Here is a 21,271-nt window from a genome sequence, read left to right as displayed (position 1 = left end):
CCTCTGATTTTCAGGGCTATGTTTGTAACTTGCATGTGTTCATTAGAACTCCAGAAAGGAGAGCACCTGCGTATACTTCTAACAAAAGAGTTGGAGAGACCTAACACCGAGATGATTTTGCAGAGAGATGGTTAACAGTGACATATGTCAGTATCAGAGCTACAGTGTTCAGAAAATACCATTATTCTTTTATAAAGCATTCCTAAAGCCATCACTTGTGGTATTTGCAATGATAACTCAGGGTATGAAGGGAATACTAATGGTCTTGAGAGACTCACAATATAGCTGCTTTGAGAGTGAAAGATTTCTTCAGAAAAAAGTCTCCTGGAGTTTAATAGGGAAGATTTATTGTAGTGTATGAGGACTCCAAAAAAATATTTGTAATCCAGAGAAAACACGATGTGTTCAGCCACATTAAGAAATAGAGGACTTCCTCCTTATGAGTGCATCAGTTATGTCACAGTTTAATGACATACAGTTAAAATAACAGCGTTTTAGTAAAAATCCTTCATTGCACACACACACAACAAATTAAAAATAAAGAATATCTCTTTTCTATGTTTCAGGGGTCAAATCTGACAGATATCTGCACACAGCTCTTGCTCCAAGGGACTTTGTTAAAAATCTCAGCAGGAAACATCCAGGAGAGAATGTTCTTTCTATTTGATAATCTACTGGTTTATTGCAAGAGGAAATCCAGGTGAGTCCCTCTGTCTTCATGGTTTTATAATGGGACCATTCAGAAGTTTTATAAGTAGAAAGTATGATCAATTACTGATCACTCACTGTATTCCCTGTTGCTCTGTAGGGCTGAGTCACAGGTGTGACTTTCCTCTGTTCTTGACTGTTGCTATTACTCAGACTATATGAGAAAGAGGTCACTATATGGTAGGATAAATATGCCAGACAGTAATGGAGTCCCCACCCTGAGAAGCGCACAATCCAAAGACAGAAGTTGATAAAGTGCAGAAAAAACACAGAGTGAATTCTTGCAGCTGGAAAGCTTCCCAGAGCAGATGGGTCTCCAGGAGTGATGTGAAGAAGGAAGCCTTGCCAACTTTCATTGTGAGGTTATTCCAAGCAGAAAAGGGTGACGTGAAAAATGATATAGAGCCAAGAAAGGGGAAAGTGGAAGACTAAGAAAACATTAAATAGATGCAGGGCACAGCGGAGTGAGGACGAGATGAAGATTAGCAAGTTGCTGTTCAGCATTTGCAGCCCATGTGTTCTGTGTGTTGTCTTGCTTTCTTATCCTAGTAACAATTCTTGAGTCGTTCCACCTTATAAAATTTAACCATTATTAACACCTTATTACTAAAATAGCATTAGCAGTGTGGAGGGCAATTTGCTTCTGCAGCAGTTATACTGTATTTCAGTTCTTAAGCTTTTCACCTTCACAGCTCCAGTCTCATTCTCATGTCTTGGTCTTTTCTGAATTTACAATGCATTCTCTACACTCCAGATTCTCATCCTACTCCCTTTCCTGTAATATCCTCCCCCTTCTTCAAGTTATACTTCTTTACTGGTGATGGCCAGGTAGAATGGCCAACCCAATTAGAACTCAAAAGCCAGAGTGTTCTCTCCAAATAAAATTCTCCTATCTCAAAATGTGGGTTTATTTCCCAGTTTTTTGTTCAATGGAAATTTCGGAACCATTAAGCTGGGAAAAAATAATTTCAGTACCGTTCAGACTTTTTGTGTGGATAATGCTGAAACTATACAACATAAATACAAATTATTAGGTGAAATCTACATTAGAAATTGTTAGAATGTAATTTAAACATTTTAACTAAATTGAAAAAAAAAATCACAGGATTCAGTGTTATATGGCTTTTAATGTCGTCTAACTGAAGCATTCTGATTCTGCTGAAATGGAGCAAGAAAGATGAAATATTTCACTTTGACACTTCACCAGATTTGTCAATATCCAAACTTCCATATGAAACAGAGTTCAGAAATTTGTGTGTCTTCTAACAGAAAACTATTCCCTAAAAAAAAAAAAAAAAAAATCAATTTGACATCTGATCTTTTACTACTTCAGAGCTCTTAGAAACTGGTTTTCTAGTCCCGTTTGTAGTTCAGGTTAGTCTAGCCCCTCCCGCACTGTCCAGGCATTTTTCCCGGAATACTAAGATTTAGAAAACAAAATGTTCTACTGCCTTTTAAGCAACTCTCTGTTTTTGTACAGGAGATATTACTGAGCTACTCTGTAGTTTGGCTTGCTTTTGGAGGAGGCTGCTGTAACACTTTGATTTTCCCAAAGGATCGATATTGTTTATCTTTGTCTAATAGTGTAGCTTGAACTGATGAAATGGCCAGGATCTGATTTCCATTAAAAAGTAGAATATTCTATTAAGTCTTCTGGGAATTGCCTAATGTAAAAGATATATTTAGGGATTGCTCAGTGACTTTAATTTTGGATATTTCGCCTGTCTAGCTGCTATTTATAATTAGTCCAGGATGGAAACGAACGTCTATCCAGTTGTGCTGGTGTGATCATTTGGCCAGCTGCTTGACACACAACTGACATGTTAGTGGGACACAGATTTGGAAAAAAGAACCCAAACCCCAAAGTCTGCCTGCGTCTGTTCCTAATTTGAAATTGAATGACTGGTTCTCATCTCACTTACACTACGCTTATCTTGCAGAAATCACTGGAGTTTTTCTTGATTGAAAAGTGCAGTCAGAATTCAGGCCTCAATGTTTGATAAGTAGTCAACAATGCAGCCGTTTGAATTTGGCATCGTATCTTTTCACAATGGCATAAATTAGGTGTAATGTTGTTGAGACCAGTTTAAGATGCGTTTAGAATCAGAATTAGATCTAAGACTGCATTTCATCTTTTGCAGAAGCTTAGGGAAGTCTGACAAACTGATGACATAGATTTTCAGGGCTGAGTATTGTTTTGTGTTTTTAGCAGGATCATAGACTGCTGTTTAAACTGAATCCTGATGTCAGGAACAATATGTTTCATGTGGGGAAATGGGCTGAGTATTAAAAGGGTTTCACGAAAGCTGCCAGGACAGCTTTGCTTTTGACTCCAACAGTTGTCTTTAGGAAATGACCTAATAGCTCCAAGATCTCAGTCCCTGTCAGTCTGATTGAATGTAAATATATGGTCATCACTAAAGGTGTATTTGTCACTAAAGTTAGTTGTAAAAGGAAAAATTGTTCAGAAAAACTTGGTGATTCTCCTCTCACCTCAGTTTGTCGTAGATATTTCACTTTGACAGGTATTTTCTCCCCAGCTGTTTTTTATTGCAATATTCCTTGAATCTTAGCGCTCCTGGCAAGTTGCCACGACAATCCCTTCGCTGTACAGAGCTTGGCCAGCTGCCATCTCAAATGATGATCATTTGACCAGTTGTGTTTTGGTTCACAGAGCAGGGTTGTTTTTAGATATTAAAGCTCAGCAGGTGTCAGTTGGATAGTTTTAAACGTATTCTAGACATAAAAATGAGAACATAACTAGCAATGAAAAGTACTTCCCTGAATTTTTTTATAAGACACTTCAACAGAGACACTATAAAGCTTATGGATAAGGATGTAAACTTTGGTGCGAAATCGCCACAGCAGCACCTTCACAAATGCCCCATACAAAGACATACAACAGACATTCGACAGACCACGTGACACTAGCCTCTTCACATGTTTCATTTCGTATTTGATACTTGGTACACATGCCACAAATTTATCAAAGCTTTAGGCAAACAAAGGAGGCGAATATAACGTTGTGTCAAGTGATATTGCAGTTTTCATCCCAAAGCCATGTGCAGTTCAGCTGTACTGGCATTTCAATTGGTCATCAAGAATGTAAATCTTGAAGGCATCCCAATCTTCACATAATCTTGCAAAATAAGCTCTTTATTGCTGTAATGACACTGTTGTACGCTTATCTTCGTGAGCTGGTTGAGTATTCCGATTATTTAAAATCAGAAACATGGTCAAATACCACAAAACACTGTATTGGAATCCTTTTATAATAATCATATCTCAGATTGATTTATGCATATATATGTTATGCTATTCACTTATGTGTTGCTAACAGTCTAAATCCTAATTGCAGAGTTACTGGGAAAAAACCATCTAAACGGACAAAGTCCATCAATGGGTCCCTGTATATCTTCAGGGGCCGAATAAATACAGAAGTCATGGAGGTGGAGAATGTGGAAGACGGAACAGGTAAGAGACCAAATGCTGTCTTTTAACAACACAGCACGTCTGCATCTTGTGTTGGAAGCTGGTAGAAAAGTACTCATCCATCTCCTTTAGTGAAATCTTAAGTAAGCTATGTAATTTCTGATGCGTTAATTATAATACCAAATTATACAGTTGAAAGACTGGACATGCTTTCAGGCACTGGTCCTTCATTCTGAAATGACCTTATGAAGAGTTTGTATACCCCGAAGCTTGTCTATTTTTTCTCCTAATCCAAGTTAATTTAGTAAAAGACACTTTATCTTCTTTCATCCTTTCTTTTCTTACATCTTAAGCCATTACAGCTATAATAACAGAACTTCTGGATCTTCTTCTCATTTAGAGTACTACCAAATATTAGTCTTAGCATCAAATCAGTAGCATGGAATGTGGATGTGAACGAAATATGGGAATGCAGTTGTGTTAAGATTCTTGTGTTCTGACACAGGCAGGAAGACTGGATGGGTTTCTGATTTCATCCACAAAGGTCACACCAGCCCCTGCTCCTATTGTAATAAGTCAGGAATTAATATTATGTCCTTTAAACATTTGACATTTAAAGAGTTCCCATGTCCTCTGGACAAAAATCCTTACAGTGCAAGAAGTTAGTGTGTGCCCAGAAAGTTCAGAACAAATAACCTGAACAAACATCATAGACTTTTTCACTGATGTCGTTATATTTAAAATACTTCAGTTATTCTTCTGAGGTGAAACTACAAAGTGTCACTCTTAGGACTGAAACATTCAGTCAGTTGAACAGCCTAGCCATGGATACTTCTATTAATGTTTGTACTTCCAGAGTGGTAAGTAACAGCCAGTCACATGGACAGTCAGCAGGACTGATGCACGAGGAACACCTCCAGAAATCAAACTCTTCAAAGAAGAAAATTTTAATTAAGGTGTCCCACACTGATTTGATTAAAGTAGCAGGCCTTCTATTCACTGTATGCATTGTGCTTTTGGTTCTTATAGCAGATTACCACAGCAACGGCTACACTGTGACAAATGGCTGGAAGATACACAACACAGCCAAAAACAAATGGTTTGTCTGCATGGCCAAGACTGCAGAGGACAAACAGAAATGGCTGGATGCTATAATCAAGGAAAGGGAGCAGAGAGAGAGTAAGTGGATAATATATTTTCTAATGCACTGAATGAACTTGTGTACAACAGAGCAATGTATATGCATGTGTAAGTATCCGAGAGAAAAAGAAAAGATTGGAGTTTTTCCTCCACGGGCTGAATTAAAATCTATCCTTAATGACAAAGAAAATCAAGCGATTGAAAAGAAGTATTTCTGAATGTGTACCTTGGGGTTTTTACGGACTTGTGTCAGTATATTTATCAGATGTTTTTATTTGCCAGAGTCGGTTTCTTTGATGCACTGAATTGCTGTGAAAAAAATACATTTAATCAATTTCATTTTTGGCCTTTTATTTGTAAATAAGATAAAACTGTGTTTGTATTTATCAGTAAAAGGAAAGAAGAAAATCCAGTGTGCAGCCTTTTTCCAGAGGCAATGGCACAAACACGTTCTCACAAATTTGGCCTCCATGATCTTGAAATAAACAGTTCATGGAGAAAAACTCTAGAAATATTACATTTAGACTGAGAACAGTGACAAATGTATGCAGATGCTTTTCACTTTTGTCTTTTCTTGTTCACGGTGTTGTACAACAGAAGCAAGCTCACAAAGCCATGAATCAGGGTGGGTGATAAAAGTTCTGAGCTCCTTTAAAAGTCAGAACTATTTTTCACAAGTGAACCTGCTTCCCTGTTCACTCAGTGGGAAAAATAACAGCTCATTGCCAGAGGAAATAACACTGATTTTAAAGTATTCTCTGCCTGACTTTTAGAAGTGGTTCCCCTCTCTGCACACACAACTCCAGTAAAGATGTAATTGCTCGTCTAGGCTAGTATTGAAAGAGGTCAGTCTGAAACCCGTTTTTAGTAGTGTGTTTTCAGAACTTGTACTTGCTAAGCAATAAGGCTTTAGATTTTTGAAGTATTTTAAGAAAGTTACAGATCTATTACTGAAGTTTAATGAAAGCAGAGAATCTAAATCCTTTAATGTCCTTTGAAATCCAAACCTTAGTTTTTATGTTACAATGCTTTGCATCTAATCTGCTAAACACAAAGCGCATTACAGTGTTGTTTGTTACCATAGAATATAAAACATTTCTAACATACTTTATCATATATTGTCCTGGTTTCAGCTGGAATAGAGTTAATTTTCTTCTTAGTAGCTGGTATAGTGCTGTGTTTTGGATTTAGGGTGAGAATAATGTTGATAACACACTGATGCTTTGGTTCTTGCTGAGCAGAGTTTACACCAGTCAAGGACTTTTCAGCTTCCCCTGCTCTGCCAGGTGCATAAGGAGCTGGGAGGGGGCACAGCCAGGACAGCTGACCCAGCCTGGCCCCAGGGCTATTCCATACCATATGACACCATTCCCAGTATAGAAACTGGGGGAAGTTGGCCAGGGGGCAGCAATCGCTGCTCGGGGTCGGGCTGGGCATTGCTCGGTGGGTGGTGAGCAATTGTATCATGTATCACTTGCTTTGTATATTATTATTGTATTATTATATTCTTATTATTACTACTACTACTATTCTATTTCATTTTACTTCAATTATTAAACTGTTCTTATCTCAACCCACGAGTTTTCTGACTTTCACCCTTCCAATTCTCTCCCCCATCCCACTGGGGTGGGGGGAGTGAGCGAGCGGCTGGGTGGTGCTTAGTTGCCGTCTGGGGTTAAACCACCACATATATGAACCCCAACACACCTTTTGATAATAGCAAGGATATTACGTTCTAAAAGTAGATTGGGAATGGTGTAAAGTCAAAAGAACTACCTGAGGGCAACAGAGAGAATCAGTTGGGTGTTTCGGTTTTTGTTTTTTTGGTTTGGTTTTGTTTTTTTTTTTTAATTAAAAGAAAGCATTTTACCATTCTGAGCTGCTGGTCTGTGCTCATTGGCCAGTTCTGCATCCCGCTCTAATGTAAGGTTCCTGATCTTCCACGTGATATTTTTTTTAATAAAATACATTTCTTGGCTCTTACTTTTACCCTCAGAGTGCTAAATCATATCTCTAAAAGATCCAGTGAGTCTCCATTTCGTAGTGAGTTTTCGCTTTGTGAGGTCAGTAGTGCTCTGCGGAATTTCCTGTGCATCGGGAAAAATGTGTGAGGAGGTTCAATAAGTAAAAAGACAGGACTAGAAAAGCAGACCATATATAAACAGGGAGCTTGAAAATACGGGGAGGTGACTGAAATAAATACTAGGAAGGGAAAGGAACTATTCCTTAATAGAAAGTTTCTCAAAGTTTTCCATGCAGCATTAGCTAGTAAGAGTGGTTTTTTTCTGATGCTTTTTGTCATATAGTTTTATGATGTGGCAGCTGATGACAGGCACTCGGGATAAGCATAGATATTCTGGCAGACATTCCAGGCCTTATTGGAAAACCGCCTTTGGATCAGAGTACTTGCAAAGTCACAGAGATAGCTGTGTTTGGATTAGAAGGCTTGGTGAGATTCCCGATTCTGTAGGATGAGTTGGGTAGAATGTGCGTTCCAGTCTGCCATTTACATCAGAGCCTGGGGAATGCAGCGATGTAAGACCAGCAGGAAACATGTACGCTGTTACACAGGCTGTTTTCTATCACGAGTTCACGTTGCAAATTAGCCTCGGCTACACGTGTCAGCATTCGTGTTGAATTGGATCACAGTATTGGGGAAGAAGAGGATGGAAGAATAACAGCAATAAGCCAGGGGATTTGCAGAGCCAAAACCTTTAGCCAGATATTGGACACATGAAAGAAATATTCTATCTGAAAGACAAAATGTTGTGCAAGTCTAATTTCTGGAACGTGCATTTCAAGCCTCAAAAACAAATGCATTAAGCATTTTCAAAAGGCTAGAAAGCAGCTCTGATGCTGCAGAAGACTATTACTTCATTTCAGTATCTTACCATAAAGCAACAGGATTTGTGTCCAGTTAGGGTGAGCTGCTCTTCCTAAATATTGTAGAGTTTTCATTTTCTAGCCTTACACTGATCACTTAAATTCTGCCTATTGTCAGCCTCTGTAAAAATTAGGCACGTAAGTACAGGGCCAATTCAGGCTGCCCGTTTTCAAGCTAATCTTAGAGATGTCTAAAATCTCTGCCTCTGTTTTGGACTCCTGAGTCGCCTGGGTTTGCAAGTTCTAGAATAACATAGCCAGAATACAAAACAATTTGTTCAGGCTAAAAGAGACAAAACATCTACAGCAGCGAAACAGCATTTCTCACGTGCTGTCCTCCTAAAGCAATTTGCAAATCTAAAGGGAAGAGTGCCAGAAAATGCCAGTTATGACGATCGTTGTAACATAGACACCTATTGTTTTCAGAGATCATCCTCCCGACTGTAGCAGTTTTCAAGTTAATGGGAGCTATGTGGAAACTCATACAAAGTGGACGTGAAATTTTTTCTATATCCAATTATCTATCATTCCTTAAATCATTCAATATTTCTTTCATTGACAGGATAATATGATTGTCAAACTGTGTTTTTAGCCTAGGGGCATTAGTAAATAGGCTAATTAAGAAAGGATGAGAAAATAATGTTCCTGTCTAGTTTTGATTTATTTAAGGATGTGAATTTGATTTCAGCAATTTTGTATTTTTGGCTAAAAGTAATAGAACACTCAAAAAGTGATCTGCTCTGTCAAGCATTTAGCTGCCTTGAACAAGTCTTATGCTGGCAGTTATTTCAGGGTCAGAAGTGAAATTGCAAGAGGAAATGGGTTTCAGAAGGTATATGTTTTATCTTCCCTTGTTTGGAACTTCTCCACGTTCCGTAAATCATTCTACTTTGTGTGATGTGATGTAACCATAAGTTTAAAGCTACTTTTTAAAATGGAGAAGAAAAGCTACAAGCATCTCATTGGTGCTGAACTCACGAATGACAGTTTTGTGCTCAAATAAATGACCCAATTTCCCTCTTATTTGGAAAATAAGTCAGTTAATTGTTGTGTTTACTGCTTTGTCTGTTTGGCCTCAGCTTTTGCCTTTGAGCAAACACTTCATCTGATGTTAAGGATCTGAAGGAATTTCTGCTTTGTATTCCAGGTTTGAAACTGGGAATGGAGAGGGATGCATACGTCATGATTGCAGAGAAAGGAGAGAAGCTGTACCAAATGATGATGAGCAAGAAAGTGAACCTTATCAAAGACAGGAGGAGAAAATTAAGTACTGTTCCCAAGTGCTTTCTTGGCAAGTAAGTGGCATTTGAAGTGAAAAGGCCCTTTCATGCCAATTAAAAGAACGGACTCTGGATTTTCTGGGGATGGCATTGTGAGGTCAGATCAGATATGCTTTGATGCAGCTTAATAGAAAAGCCCATAACCCCCAGTACAGTTGTGATTTATTAAAATTAATCATTGATTTCTGTTTCACGCCATATGTAGGCCTTATAGTGACAGCTCATTCCATTCTACAGTAACTCATAACAGCTGTTTCAAATCGGCAAAAAGATTAAGAAAAAATACCTTAACTCCCACAAGCTCAGGGCTGTTGGTGGCCTAACCTGTATCTTCTTTTGTATACAAGCAAATGCTTACCAGGTGATGTTTAAATCCAGCAGAGCTGTCCAAGTCTCAGGATTGAGTTTAGAAGTTTCCTGTTTGTCACTGTAACAGACACAAATGAAATCTTGTGCATCAGGAGACCTGATGCGTTTGTTAGAAGTATAGGACTTTATTGGCTGGAAAAAAAGCTCTTTCACTCAGGCTAGATATTACAAAATAATTCTTAAGAATGGCATGTATGAGGCAGTAGAAGAGAGACTCCGTGGGCAAATCGAATCAGAGATTCGATATGGTAGCAGTGGGGCTGTTGTAGGGAAATGTCCTGCATGGCGCACAGGGAGACACGTTAGCTGACCTGAGAAGACTTTTCTGCCTCAGCTGTTTATGATTGAAATGATCCGCTGTGGGAGGGAAAAAAGTTCTGAGAGGCAGATTATCCATTCATTTCCCTTCCCTCCCCCCGGTCTCTGTAACGGCAGTTTGCCGGCAGCTTTCCTTGTGTACAGGGTGTGGAAGTGTTGCATTGTCTTTCTGCCTGACAGAAGGCGATCTGGTAGCATAGGCTGGCAGTATTTCAGCTATAAAAAAAAATTCTTGGTTTTTGGAGATTTGGTTGCTTTTTTCTTCTTCTCACACACCCTTCACCTCCCAGTTGATCTTGCTGGATTCAAATTAAAACCTTTAAGCTCTGATTTTGGAGGCATGATATAGCATTTCCTATTTCCCATGCAACAAGAAGTACCAGATCAGAAACTTCTGTTCTTCCAGTGCTGATATAGATGAGTCGGTTGTGGATTCCCTGATATTTTGCTTAGTCTCAAGTCTTACCCAGGATTTCCTGCTACTCCTTTTTCTTTTAAAATGTCTGGTTTTTTACGTGCTCCACAATCTGTCCTGCTCATTGTCCTCAGTTTGCTTGACAGCCACCTGACACTCCAGTAGTGAGGACTTGACCTAACTTTGCCAATGGGTAACTGAGCCCAGACTGAGATACCTACAGGTACCCTGACCTCTGACAAAAGCATTATTTCTGCTAATGTTCCAGCCTTCCCCATAGAAAATAACTGCTGATATCTTTTCAACAGTCACTTGTTGGTACAGTCCTGGGCAACTCAGTTGAGGGCAACTCAATCAGTACAATCCAGCCATGACTCGCAGACTTTTCATCTCATTCCTGGGGCTTCCCCTGAACAATGCACATTGGCTGTGACCTATTCGTTTTTTCAGGTATTCCTGCCTAAGGGAGTCATTAATAACTGTGCTGAGATGTCCTTAGTGGTTTTGTGCTACATGCAGCTGAGAATAACACTGAGGCCGCAAAAAATAATTTTTCTCTTGGCCTTTGAATATCAGATAACATGTAATAATTCAAGAGATAAAATGTGTTTGCAGATAAAAAAGCATGAACTAATCCTAATATCTTCAGAAATATCATATGCATTTATTTATAAGGCTATTTATTGAACTTAACTTCAGCAACTGACTTGCTTGAGTGCAAATCCATTTTTCTAACCACTCCTCAGGTGTATTGGCATTTAGGCATGTGACTAGTGATGCAATGGGAAAGATGTGTGGTGGTGCCAATGTCTGTAAACTATATGCTTGCCATGCTTCTTTTCAGTGCTGCACTAAATTGATTGCAAAACCTTGAACTGTATTGAGCTTGTAATAGAGAGGATCTGTTAACCTCAGGAGACTGCAAACATATCTGATCAGATTACACAAACCTGGATGGATTTTCCTGTGTATTTCTTGAGGCGAAACCCAGCTGTTCCAAATCCCTTAATTTCAGAGGTATAGTTGGGAGATGGTGTCCTGGGAAGAGACGATACTCTCAGTTATACTGGAGAACTGCTGAGGACAAGATGAGGAAACAAATCAAGCTTTGCCATCCACTTTTTGAGTAGATGCTTTTTTAGCAACAGTCCAGCATGTGCCTAAAAATCCTCTTGGAATATTTCTGGATCGTGCACTTTTCAGTGCTTGTAAAGCCTTCAGAGCAAATGATTACTGATTTTGCTTATGAACCAAATGCCACAGAAGGCTTAAAGTAGCTCTTAAGAAAACCATCCCATGGTTCTGAAGCTTCAGGGCTGTGAGAGCAGCATTCAGTTATTTTCCGTTTTTCAGCTCGCAATTTCAAACTTCAAGAAGACTGCCTTACATTTACAATCCAAATAAGCTCCAGGGACACAGTTCCAAATAAAAGAAGCCGGAAAGCTAACAGGGTAGCAGTGTTCCACTGAAGTTTTGGGCAACTGATGAAGTTCTGTAAACAGCCGTAGACCCATTGCACTTGATGGAAAAATGTATAGCAAGTAGGCATCTACCCTGGGTACTTAACATGATTGCAGTCGTTGGCCCGCGTGTCTGTGATGGGGCAGGCCGCAGAGTGTGTGTCTTGTATTCTCAGTAACGAGTGTGGAGGATCATTCTTACTTCTCCTCCCTCTGCAGTTTATAGTCTCTTTCAGCTTCTAAATACTGCTAGAAACAGTTTAGGATCACTGGGAAATTGAGAATGAGCTTTCTGTAGGAGATAGAGAGCCTGACTCGGCACTCCAGTACTCTGGCTTCAGGAGTTTTACAAAACTCTGCTGGTTTCCATGGGATTCCTCTGGCATAGTTGAATAGATTCTGCTGTTTTTTCCACACTATGACAGTTACAGAGTAGCCCCTCAGCAAACCAGAGTTTTCTGTATTGAAGTTGTTGTTGTTATTCTAAAGGCAAAATGCAAATACTACCTACAGCTTAGATGAGTCAGCTCTGATAAACATGAAGAGACTAAAAATACTTCATTTAGAGCCCACAAGTGGAGGCATGGATACTGGTTTTGATAAGCAGCAACCCTCTGCACATTGGCAAGGACCCAAGTGGTTTATTGAACTCACATTTCCCATATGTTGCTCTACTTTCATATATTCCTTTTGTTATTCTCTATGAACTTAACACATTTCTAGTATAATCACTGATTAACCTGGCAAACAACTCAGCCCCGTAGGGCTTTGGCAGTGCTGTATTCATCAGGCTTGCACTGTCCGTTTTTCTGTACTTACTGTTTCTAATTGAGTAACATCCTACATATCTATCAATTTTTGGCTTTTATTCTGCCCATATGTGCAGCTCTGCCTCTCCCCAGAGAGAGGTTTTGTTTTGTGCTGCATGAGCAGACAGACTTAGCACCTTTTATCTGTAAATTAGAAGCATCATTTATGTATCTGCCAGGCCCCAACTCCAGTAAATGACCTTAAATTAACCTGTCAGTGGGACTTGTGCTCTCTTACTGCTCTGTGCTTGAATTCAGTAGGGTGAATCTTCTGTCTTAAATCCTGCTGTGATTCCATTAAAGCCAATGCAATTACACCACTGGGAGGGGGGGCGGGCAGGCAGAAATCAGACCCAGTGAAGAAAGGTGAGCTTATGTATAAAGTCAGACCATGAACACGCTTGGAGGGACAGCTTGGATAGAAGTAGCTGTTTTCTCTACTGTCCAATTTGTTGTTTTTAAGGTCATCAGTTAGCCTTGGTTTCCTTTTCCCCCTTGGATGTCTGGATTGCTCAATAAAATGATGATTTGCATCATCTTTATAGATCCAGCCAGGTGGTCTTTACTTCTGTGTGCATGCTAATTATGATGACCTAAGGGGAATGGTGGGAAAAGTCACGGACAGGAGATCTGGGTCTTCTGCAGAATATTTCTTCCAGAAATGTAGGAAATCGACCCACTTAATAGAGGTATCATCACTTAGAACAGTCTTGACACTTGCTTCAAGGAGAGTCTCCTGTGGCTAGCTGATGACTGGCAGAGGCATGTGTCTGCTTGTATTCTGAGCGAAAAAGCTAATTGTTTCTGTTCTGCTTCCCTTTGCAGTGAGTTTGTATCATGGCTGACAGAGATTGGAGAGATAAGCAAACCAGAGGAAGGGGTCAACCTGGGACAGGCACTATTGGAAAATGGAATTATTCATCATGGTGAGTGCTCCATGCCATAAAGAGATGTCAGATTTCAGTAATGCCCTGGAAATGAGGGTAGAAAACTGACTGCAGCTGTTCACATGATGTTCAGATACTTTCCTGTACCATACCCATCAAATCCTCAAAATGTTTAATGACTTTTGGGATTAATGAGTGGGCAAATTTATGTCATGAAAACAGGACTTGCTGGGTATCCTGAAAGTGTTTATGCCTGCAGTTGCTCAATTTCTCTGCAACATCTTTGTTGCAAACTATATCAGGTGTATATTCCTTTGTACTTTGTGTACTTGAAAATCTGTAGCGATCAATACCTATAGCTTTCCATATGAGACATCAGCAATACAGAGGGTAGTTGAGCAGTGCTCTTACAGACTGGGGCACAGGTACGAACAGAGTGAGGGGCTCCAGATGATGGGCCATTCTTTCTAATGAGACTGCTTGTCATAAAGAAAAAGAGGTGATGGAGGGTTTGTTGTGGGATTTGTTCTTTCCACCTCATTTGGCAAGAATGTTTCTCTTTAAAATAGTGATGCACCAGATTTCTTCATCACATCCAGCAGATGACCTTGCAGTGTTGTGACGAGGAGTGTAGTGTATACAAAAGTGCTGCATGACCAAAGTAGCACAAGATTCTTGTTTGAAAATTTTCTGTGCTATCCGCATTTCTACTAAAATAAGGTCTTTCTCCAGATTACGTCCTTTAAATCTAGATTTGTCTTGCTGTTTCCTGTTATTTTCATATAATGTTATGCAGATGGAGGAACATAGTCATATTCTAGTTAAACAGCAAATGCCCCAATTTCAATTTTCAGGTGAGTTTAGCTGCAAAATGCACATCAAAGGAATAAGGTATATAGGTCTTAAGTCACCAATGGTCTACATTTCCATACAATCTCTTGGAAACCAATTTAAATAGGGGAGCCATTTAATTAGGCTAGTCTCGCTTTAATCTCTTGGTAACTCAGCTCCACAAACTTGTCTTTCAGGTGGCAATAACACTGTTAAGAAATCATGTCTGTTAGCTTCTTTTAATTAACACGGAGAAATTAAATATGAGCAGTACCATAATCCTTCACGCACATATACTTCCACCCCAGGTACCAAGACATACTTTCAGGCACATTCAGACTTTGAAGGGCTTTGAGCATGAGCTCAAAAGCACTGAATACTTTTGAGTACTTGGCCCTAACTGTGGCTCTGGAGAACTGAAACACTCTGGCTCCAATGTGCAGGGATTCCGCTTTGGATGAAGAGCGCTCTTTTGTGCTCACACCCTTTCTTGCCTACGTTCTGAATATCTACACTTGCACCGTTGGGGCAAAAAGCTCTCCTGAGACTTGTTATTTCGTGATAACTGTTTACCTTGCCATAACTTCATACTTCGACACTTTCAGCAGCGTCCTCTTTCTCTAAACACAAATTTACAACTCAAAGAAAGTTGTGCTGTTATATCTGCTGCTCCCCTTATTCACATGCCCTGAGTAAGATGCATCTGGTTTGGTTTTAATGTTACCTTCAGTTAGAGTTCCTGATGTTAGTGTCTCCAATGGCAGTTGTTGCTAGATATTGGAAGGTATTTGCAACACTTCATTCACTTAAGGAGATTTTGATAAATCATTAGATATGAAAGTATCCCGTTATGTGTCTCCTAATGTAGCAAGAACTTAAAACTTAAGCACCATAATGAAGCCCTTACCCCTCTTCTACATTAGGCAATATCTTTTATCTTTTGTTTTCACTTGGCATAACATTACCGTCAGGTGAAAACTGCTGATCTCTCAGCCTGCCTGAGAAGCAGAGCCATAGAAGATTGCTAAATGCTGAGCTCTGTGCTAAGTGCTGAGCTCTGTGTGTTTTATCACTCAATTTCCTCTGCATCTCCTTTAATTCTGGCTATTTTATCTGGGACTGCTGATGTGGAAGTTCTGGTACTTGTCACAGAGAGCAGAAGCGATCAGAACCTGATCTGCTGTGTGCCAGACACAAAAGACGCTTTCTGCAGACTTGATTCTCAGTTGGATTTAGAAATACGAAATCCAGGGCATGCAGACACTCAAAGAAGTCAATAGCTTACACAGCTTAGAGATTCCACTGTATACAAAAGGATATACATCAGATCCTGTAAATTTTGTTTTACTCTGTGAAATTAAGGAAAAATATCACCAAAAGCAGGAATCTTAGTTAAATATTCATAGACCAGGATGTCCTATATAATGAGGGAAGGTCTTAAGAATTTCCAGGCTCTGTCTAAACAATTATCCTGCCCACTCTGCAAGGGGCAGACTAAATCTCAAACTGGGTCCTGGTACTTCTGAGTCTGCCCAACCCAGTTTAATTGTCTTTAGTCATCCAGTGCAATCAGTTTTCTCAGGTTAATCAGACTCAGGCTGAGATGCATCTTAAATAGTATAAATCCATTTTTTCTCTCAGTTCGTCCAATGCTGTGCCTACACTGTGAAATACTGCATCCAAAATATTCAGGGGTGCTCCAGCACAAAGATCTGGCCATGGTTTTGTTACATTGGCAAAGGCAGGAAAGATTACAGTGACGAAGCTACCCCACCTTATCTGCTGTCTGCTTTGCTTGCTCCTCTCCAGATTTCCTCCTCCTTCTCTACATAGTTGTAACTGGTCTCCATTAAATTAAGCTGTGAACAATGGCATTTCTATACTACGTACTGCAAAATCTGGAAGATACTTTATTACTTACTTTGAATTTGAAGAGTCATTGGTGCTTTTTACTTATAATTACCACTTTTTTACTCATCAGTGAAACAATAATTTCTACTAGTTAATAAATTACTATCTTCAGTGTGAGGGTTTCCCACCTCCATGTTCTACTGAAATAGTTTACCTTAGAATAGAGACAGGATAAATCTACATATAACTGGATATAGACTTCAGCCCTCTTCCAGTCTGTGCATTGGATAAATCTGGTTGAAAATGGGTATGGTTTTGAACTCTTTTCTGGTTTTGGCCAATGCTTCTTTTGAAATGGTTCTGTATCACATTGAAACATCTTTGTGTCCTTGTCTTTAAAGCCTACCAGTATATAGCATTACCCAATCAGATTTTAAGTGCCCTACTCTGGAATGGCTGTTCTGGGTGAAAAAGCAGTCTCTCAAAAGTATTATTTAATTTTTAGAAGGAACTCACTAGTAAATACAAGAACCATCATAGAAGAATGCCTCTAACAGCTGTAGTTCCTCCCAACAGCATGCTTCCGCTTTTGGAGTTGCAGAACTTTGGGCAACTGCAAAAATCACTTTAGTGCTGTGGTAACTGTTGTGGGAATTGGCAGGCACTTCGTTCAAAACTTGCGAAAAAAGTCAGACGGTCCCAGTTACCTTCACGAGGACTGTTTCCAAAGCCTGACATACATTGAATCTGGTGTACAAGGAAGAAATTTCAATTTTGTTGGAGCTGCAGTATTTTAGAAAAGTGCTTTTGTTGGCAGAGCTATTCAGAAGTGCACATAAGGATTTATATACAGAATAAGGGGAAATTTGAGGAGCTGAGTCCTCTTTTCACAAAATGATAGATACCAGCAAGTACTTAGGCATAGACGTACCAGCTGGCCTATGAAGAACATGGAAGGGGAGAAAAGACTGATTTTAATTATCATACTGGTGTTTTAGTTTCAGATAAGCACCAGTTTAAGAATGAGCAGGTGATGTACAGATTTCGCTATGATGATGGAACGTACAAGCCAAGAAGTGAATTGGAAGACATCATGTCCAAGGTTTGTATTATCATTCTTAGTTGGAATCTTGTGGTTTGCATCAAAAGAGTTTGCTCTGTCTCTGAATGTCGCTGACCTGTTGTATAGGAGATCCCTAATGCTGTTTATCTTTGTTGCGTTAAGCTATCCATCCTAATGCCATAGGAGACGTTGACTCTAAGGAGAGGAAGCAGAGCTTGGTAATTAATAACAATACGGTTGTGACTGCAGCCAAGACTGCTGCTTACAATCCTAATATAGTAATAAAAGGTCTTAACACAGCATGTCTGCTGAAAATCTGGGCATTATGGTTCAGGGAGATAGAAGAGATCAATATTTAACTGCCGTTCCTGATAATTGTATGTCACATGATTTCTGTTGATCCCATATCTGCCCATATACCTTTTAATAAATTGGATTTCTTCTTATGGAGATCAGTTCATGGGTTAATTGTGAGGAAGGATTAATGGAGAAAATGCTGGAATGGAGGTGATTAGAGATAAAAGAACAGATTTTTTTTTTGCTTCTGGAGGCAGGGAAAGAAGAAAGTATGTTTGACAGAGAGGATAAGGAAACTGTTTTGAAAAACAGTTAATCAATAGATAATTCCAGCCGAGACATCAGTGTCCAGGTTTTGCTAACTTTAGCTAGTCAATGTTTCTTTGAAAAGGAAAAAACTGATAATACCATGCATCTCTCCTTCTTCAGGGTGTGAGGCTCTACTGCCGACTACACTGCCTATATACTCCAGTGGTAAAGTAAGTTCACCTTCATGATCCCCTTGTGTGTATTATCTGGCTTTGTTAAAAGGATGACATGTTACTATTGACCTTTCTTCTTTCTCATTATAAACAGTAATTTTTTGCATTTTCTTGGCTGTTTTACTACCCTTCTGTCTCCGCAGTTTAGATCTGTAGTTGTACTTCTGCTGGAGGGTGTTGGAACTGGGTTCTGGGAGACAGAAAGGCTAGCATTAAAGTCTTCCTGACATTTGCTTCCTCTATCAGTTCATGAGAGCTGTTAGCATGACACAAGTTTATTTGTTTACTCTGGCATTTGCTGTGAGTTAAAGTGGGCGTGATTAATAAGTGACTACTACTGATTCAGGGCAGATTGTGCAGTGTGATTGTAGCTGCTGTATTATTTGGGTTGTAGAAAATGTAAACAGATGCTAAAGTGATGTAAACAGATTCCAATGTGATGCCAGGATTCTTTCATTCAAAGCACCCTAAACATACAAAAGCCAATCTGAAGTGGAATAAAACCTGAAGCTGTAATTTGAAAAAAGCCTGAAAATTTTGGATGGAATCTTCAGAACTTAGCTCTGTATAAATAAATGCTAAAGAATTGAGATAATCTGCAAGCACTAGTTGACTCTCTTCCCAGATCCCAGGAGATGATTTTCAGATGTTGTTGCCTTACTGTGACATCAGATGAACTTTTCTGGCCTGTAATGTAAACCACTCTGAGCCATGTAGGTGTTCTGTTTAGGTGTTTATGATTGAAAATTAGGCATTTTCACTTAGGAGAACTTCATTTTTACATACAAAAAACTGATGAGGAAGAAAAAAAACCTCTGATGGGCATGGCTGGAGTCCCAAATTCAACAAAACTGACCTCTTGTCCCTGAGTTGTACAGCAGATGTTTCACTGAGAGATGTCATTGTCATGCTAAAAGGAGCAGCAAAGATAGTTACAGTTCATCAGTCATAAATTTGCCTAATTAGATCTCTGTTTTTTCCCAGAATAGCCATTCTACAATAGTACAGATTTCAGTTGGCCTAAAGGGTATGAGAGAGCAGGAAAGCGTGATGCAGCCCGTGGTAGGCAAGGTGGCTATGTACATGCATGTGTGTATTTGCACATACACATTTTACCCCTTAAGATGGCAATTCGCATGCAGAGTAGGAATACTGGTCAGTGAAGCTGAAAACATTTCACTGACCTCAGGGTACCCACAAACTGAAAGGGATGTAGGCTTAGGCTTTAGGGAATCAAGAAGGACAAAATAACTACCATAGGCCTGCCTTGTGGTGTTTTATCAATGTGCTATTTTTGTAATAGAATCCCAGCTGGAGAATCTTCTCATATCAGGATTAATCTGTGTTAGTGACAGCAAGTTTTAGGATCCTTCTGGACAGACTTAACATTCTCAGTATGTTCAGGCTCTTTTTGCCACGTTCTCTTTCCTACTCACTCTTCCTTTTATGTCCCTGTTAGAAAACGGAATCTCCTAGGCTGTCATCCATTCATGTCTTCTTATCATGTCTTTTTGCCTCTGAGAAGCCTAACGTTAGCCTAAAGGAGCTAGCTTTTAGCCAAGTTAGTTGTGCAAAGCCTATTACTTTCTGCTGTGCCTCTGGACAACTGCTTTATCTGGCATCTTCAGACTGCTGATCCCTGCAATCATGCTAGCGAGGTTGATGAGGCCTACTTTTCTGGTGCAACCTTCCATCTAGAAAATCAGCAAAACTGCTTGGAGTAGCAGGTGCTTGTGCCAAGAGGATCTGGAGGAATCATAAAGTTCAAAATTCAATTATTTTGTTGGCAACCTTGGAACGTAATTTTGCTTAGTTGTCTTCCTTGGAAACCTGGGAGTTTCCCATGTAGCCTTTGCCTTTATAATTTTCTTCAAGTAAACTGTGACACTGATGTACTTTGAGGATAAGATGATATACCCCACTGGAAACAAAGCGTGCTACTTTGGGAGATGATACATAAAAAGTGAAACGTTTTGAAAAATCTTAGATATAGAGAAGGTTCTGAATATGTCTCTGATCTACTTGGGGGAAGTTGCGAGGGTGGGAGAACCTGCTCACGCTTATACGTGATGGACAATACTTCAGTGCGTAGAAGGGCTAGACCCTGTGAAGAAACTTATATTCCTGTAGTTTCTGTGAGGCGGCAAGGTTCTGCCAAAATTTCAGTGGTTCCCACGTCTATATTTGACTATTCACCTGCAACTCATGGTTCTGGATAACGTTCTATGCTTCATGCTCTACTCTTGTTCAGGCGAGATTGAAATGGGGGGGAAAGTCAGTGAACTAATGTTGAAATATTCATCCTGACAAGCATTTAACTACGACCAGTGAAAGACTGGGCCTTGGACCAAGATGCTGATGCCAGCGTATTCAAAACTCTAGCTCTGTCAGCATCTGTATTAAAATGTTGGGAGTCGCTTCTCACAATCTGAAAACCCCTACTCATTAATACTCGATATTTTGATGCTTTGCTTTATTTTTCTGACATCTCAAAAGCACATTTTCTTGAGATAAGAGTGTGAGAGGGAAAAACTGCCCAGAAAACTCCCACAGTTTTGTGCTGGGTTTAGCACATTACTGGAAGACAAGTCAAAAAATGTGTGTAAGCACTATGAGGAAAGTTTTTGTTCTGAGGACACATATTTCTGGAAATGCTGTCAGTTTGGGGGTTTGGTTTTGTTTTTTTTTCCCGAGTTCTGAAAGTCCTGCTTCCCTTTCTAATTTCTCACACCCCGCATTCTGCAAACACACAGGCATTTCTGCTGCCTTTATTTGCAAAAGCCAGTCACAACATATTTGTATCTGTAGATGGTTAGTAAAAGGAAAACGTGAGTGGGATGAATTTTAGATGGTGGTTTGATTTTAGATTTTTAGAAAAAAGGAAATATCAAATGGTGTGGTGCTCATGAAAGAGATTGATTTGACAGAACTGAAGAATAAAGTCTCTCTTGAGCTGCCGTATAGATACATCCGGACTGTAAAACAGTCACAGTGGCTGTGAAAGTCTCCTTCCACAGTCATGCCAGTGGACCTCAAGCTTGAAATA

General features: G+C 39.6%; 1 protein-coding gene across 3 annotated transcripts in view; it reads left to right on the top strand.

Moving 5' to 3' along the window:
• Nucleotides 1-21,271, top strand: part of PREX1 (phosphatidylinositol-3,4,5-trisphosphate dependent Rac exchange factor 1) — a 173,093-nt gene that overhangs the window by 103,168 nt on the left and 48,654 nt on the right. For 2 of the 3 annotated variants that reach the window (XM_082325612.1, XM_082325611.1), the window contains exons 7-13: nt 567-700; nt 4,067-4,182; nt 5,170-5,319; nt 9,311-9,458; nt 13,640-13,740; nt 17,382-17,485; nt 18,173-18,222. In XM_082325612.1, coding sequence (XP_082181738.1) covers nt 567-700; nt 4,067-4,182; nt 5,170-5,319; nt 9,311-9,458; nt 13,640-13,740; nt 17,382-17,485; nt 18,173-18,222 — 803 coding nt within the window. The remainder of the gene's footprint in view (nt 1-566; nt 701-4,066; nt 4,183-5,169; nt 5,320-9,310; nt 9,459-13,639; nt 13,741-17,381; nt 17,486-18,172; nt 18,223-21,271) is intronic. The other variant, XM_082325613.1, reaches the window with a different exon arrangement.

Source organism: Platalea leucorodia, assembly GCF_965183815.1.
Source record: "Platalea leucorodia genome assembly, chromosome: 13".
Classification (NCBI taxonomy): domain Eukaryota; kingdom Metazoa; phylum Chordata; class Aves; order Pelecaniformes; family Threskiornithidae; genus Platalea; species Platalea leucorodia.
This window is presented reverse-complemented; position numbering and strand designations above follow the sequence as displayed.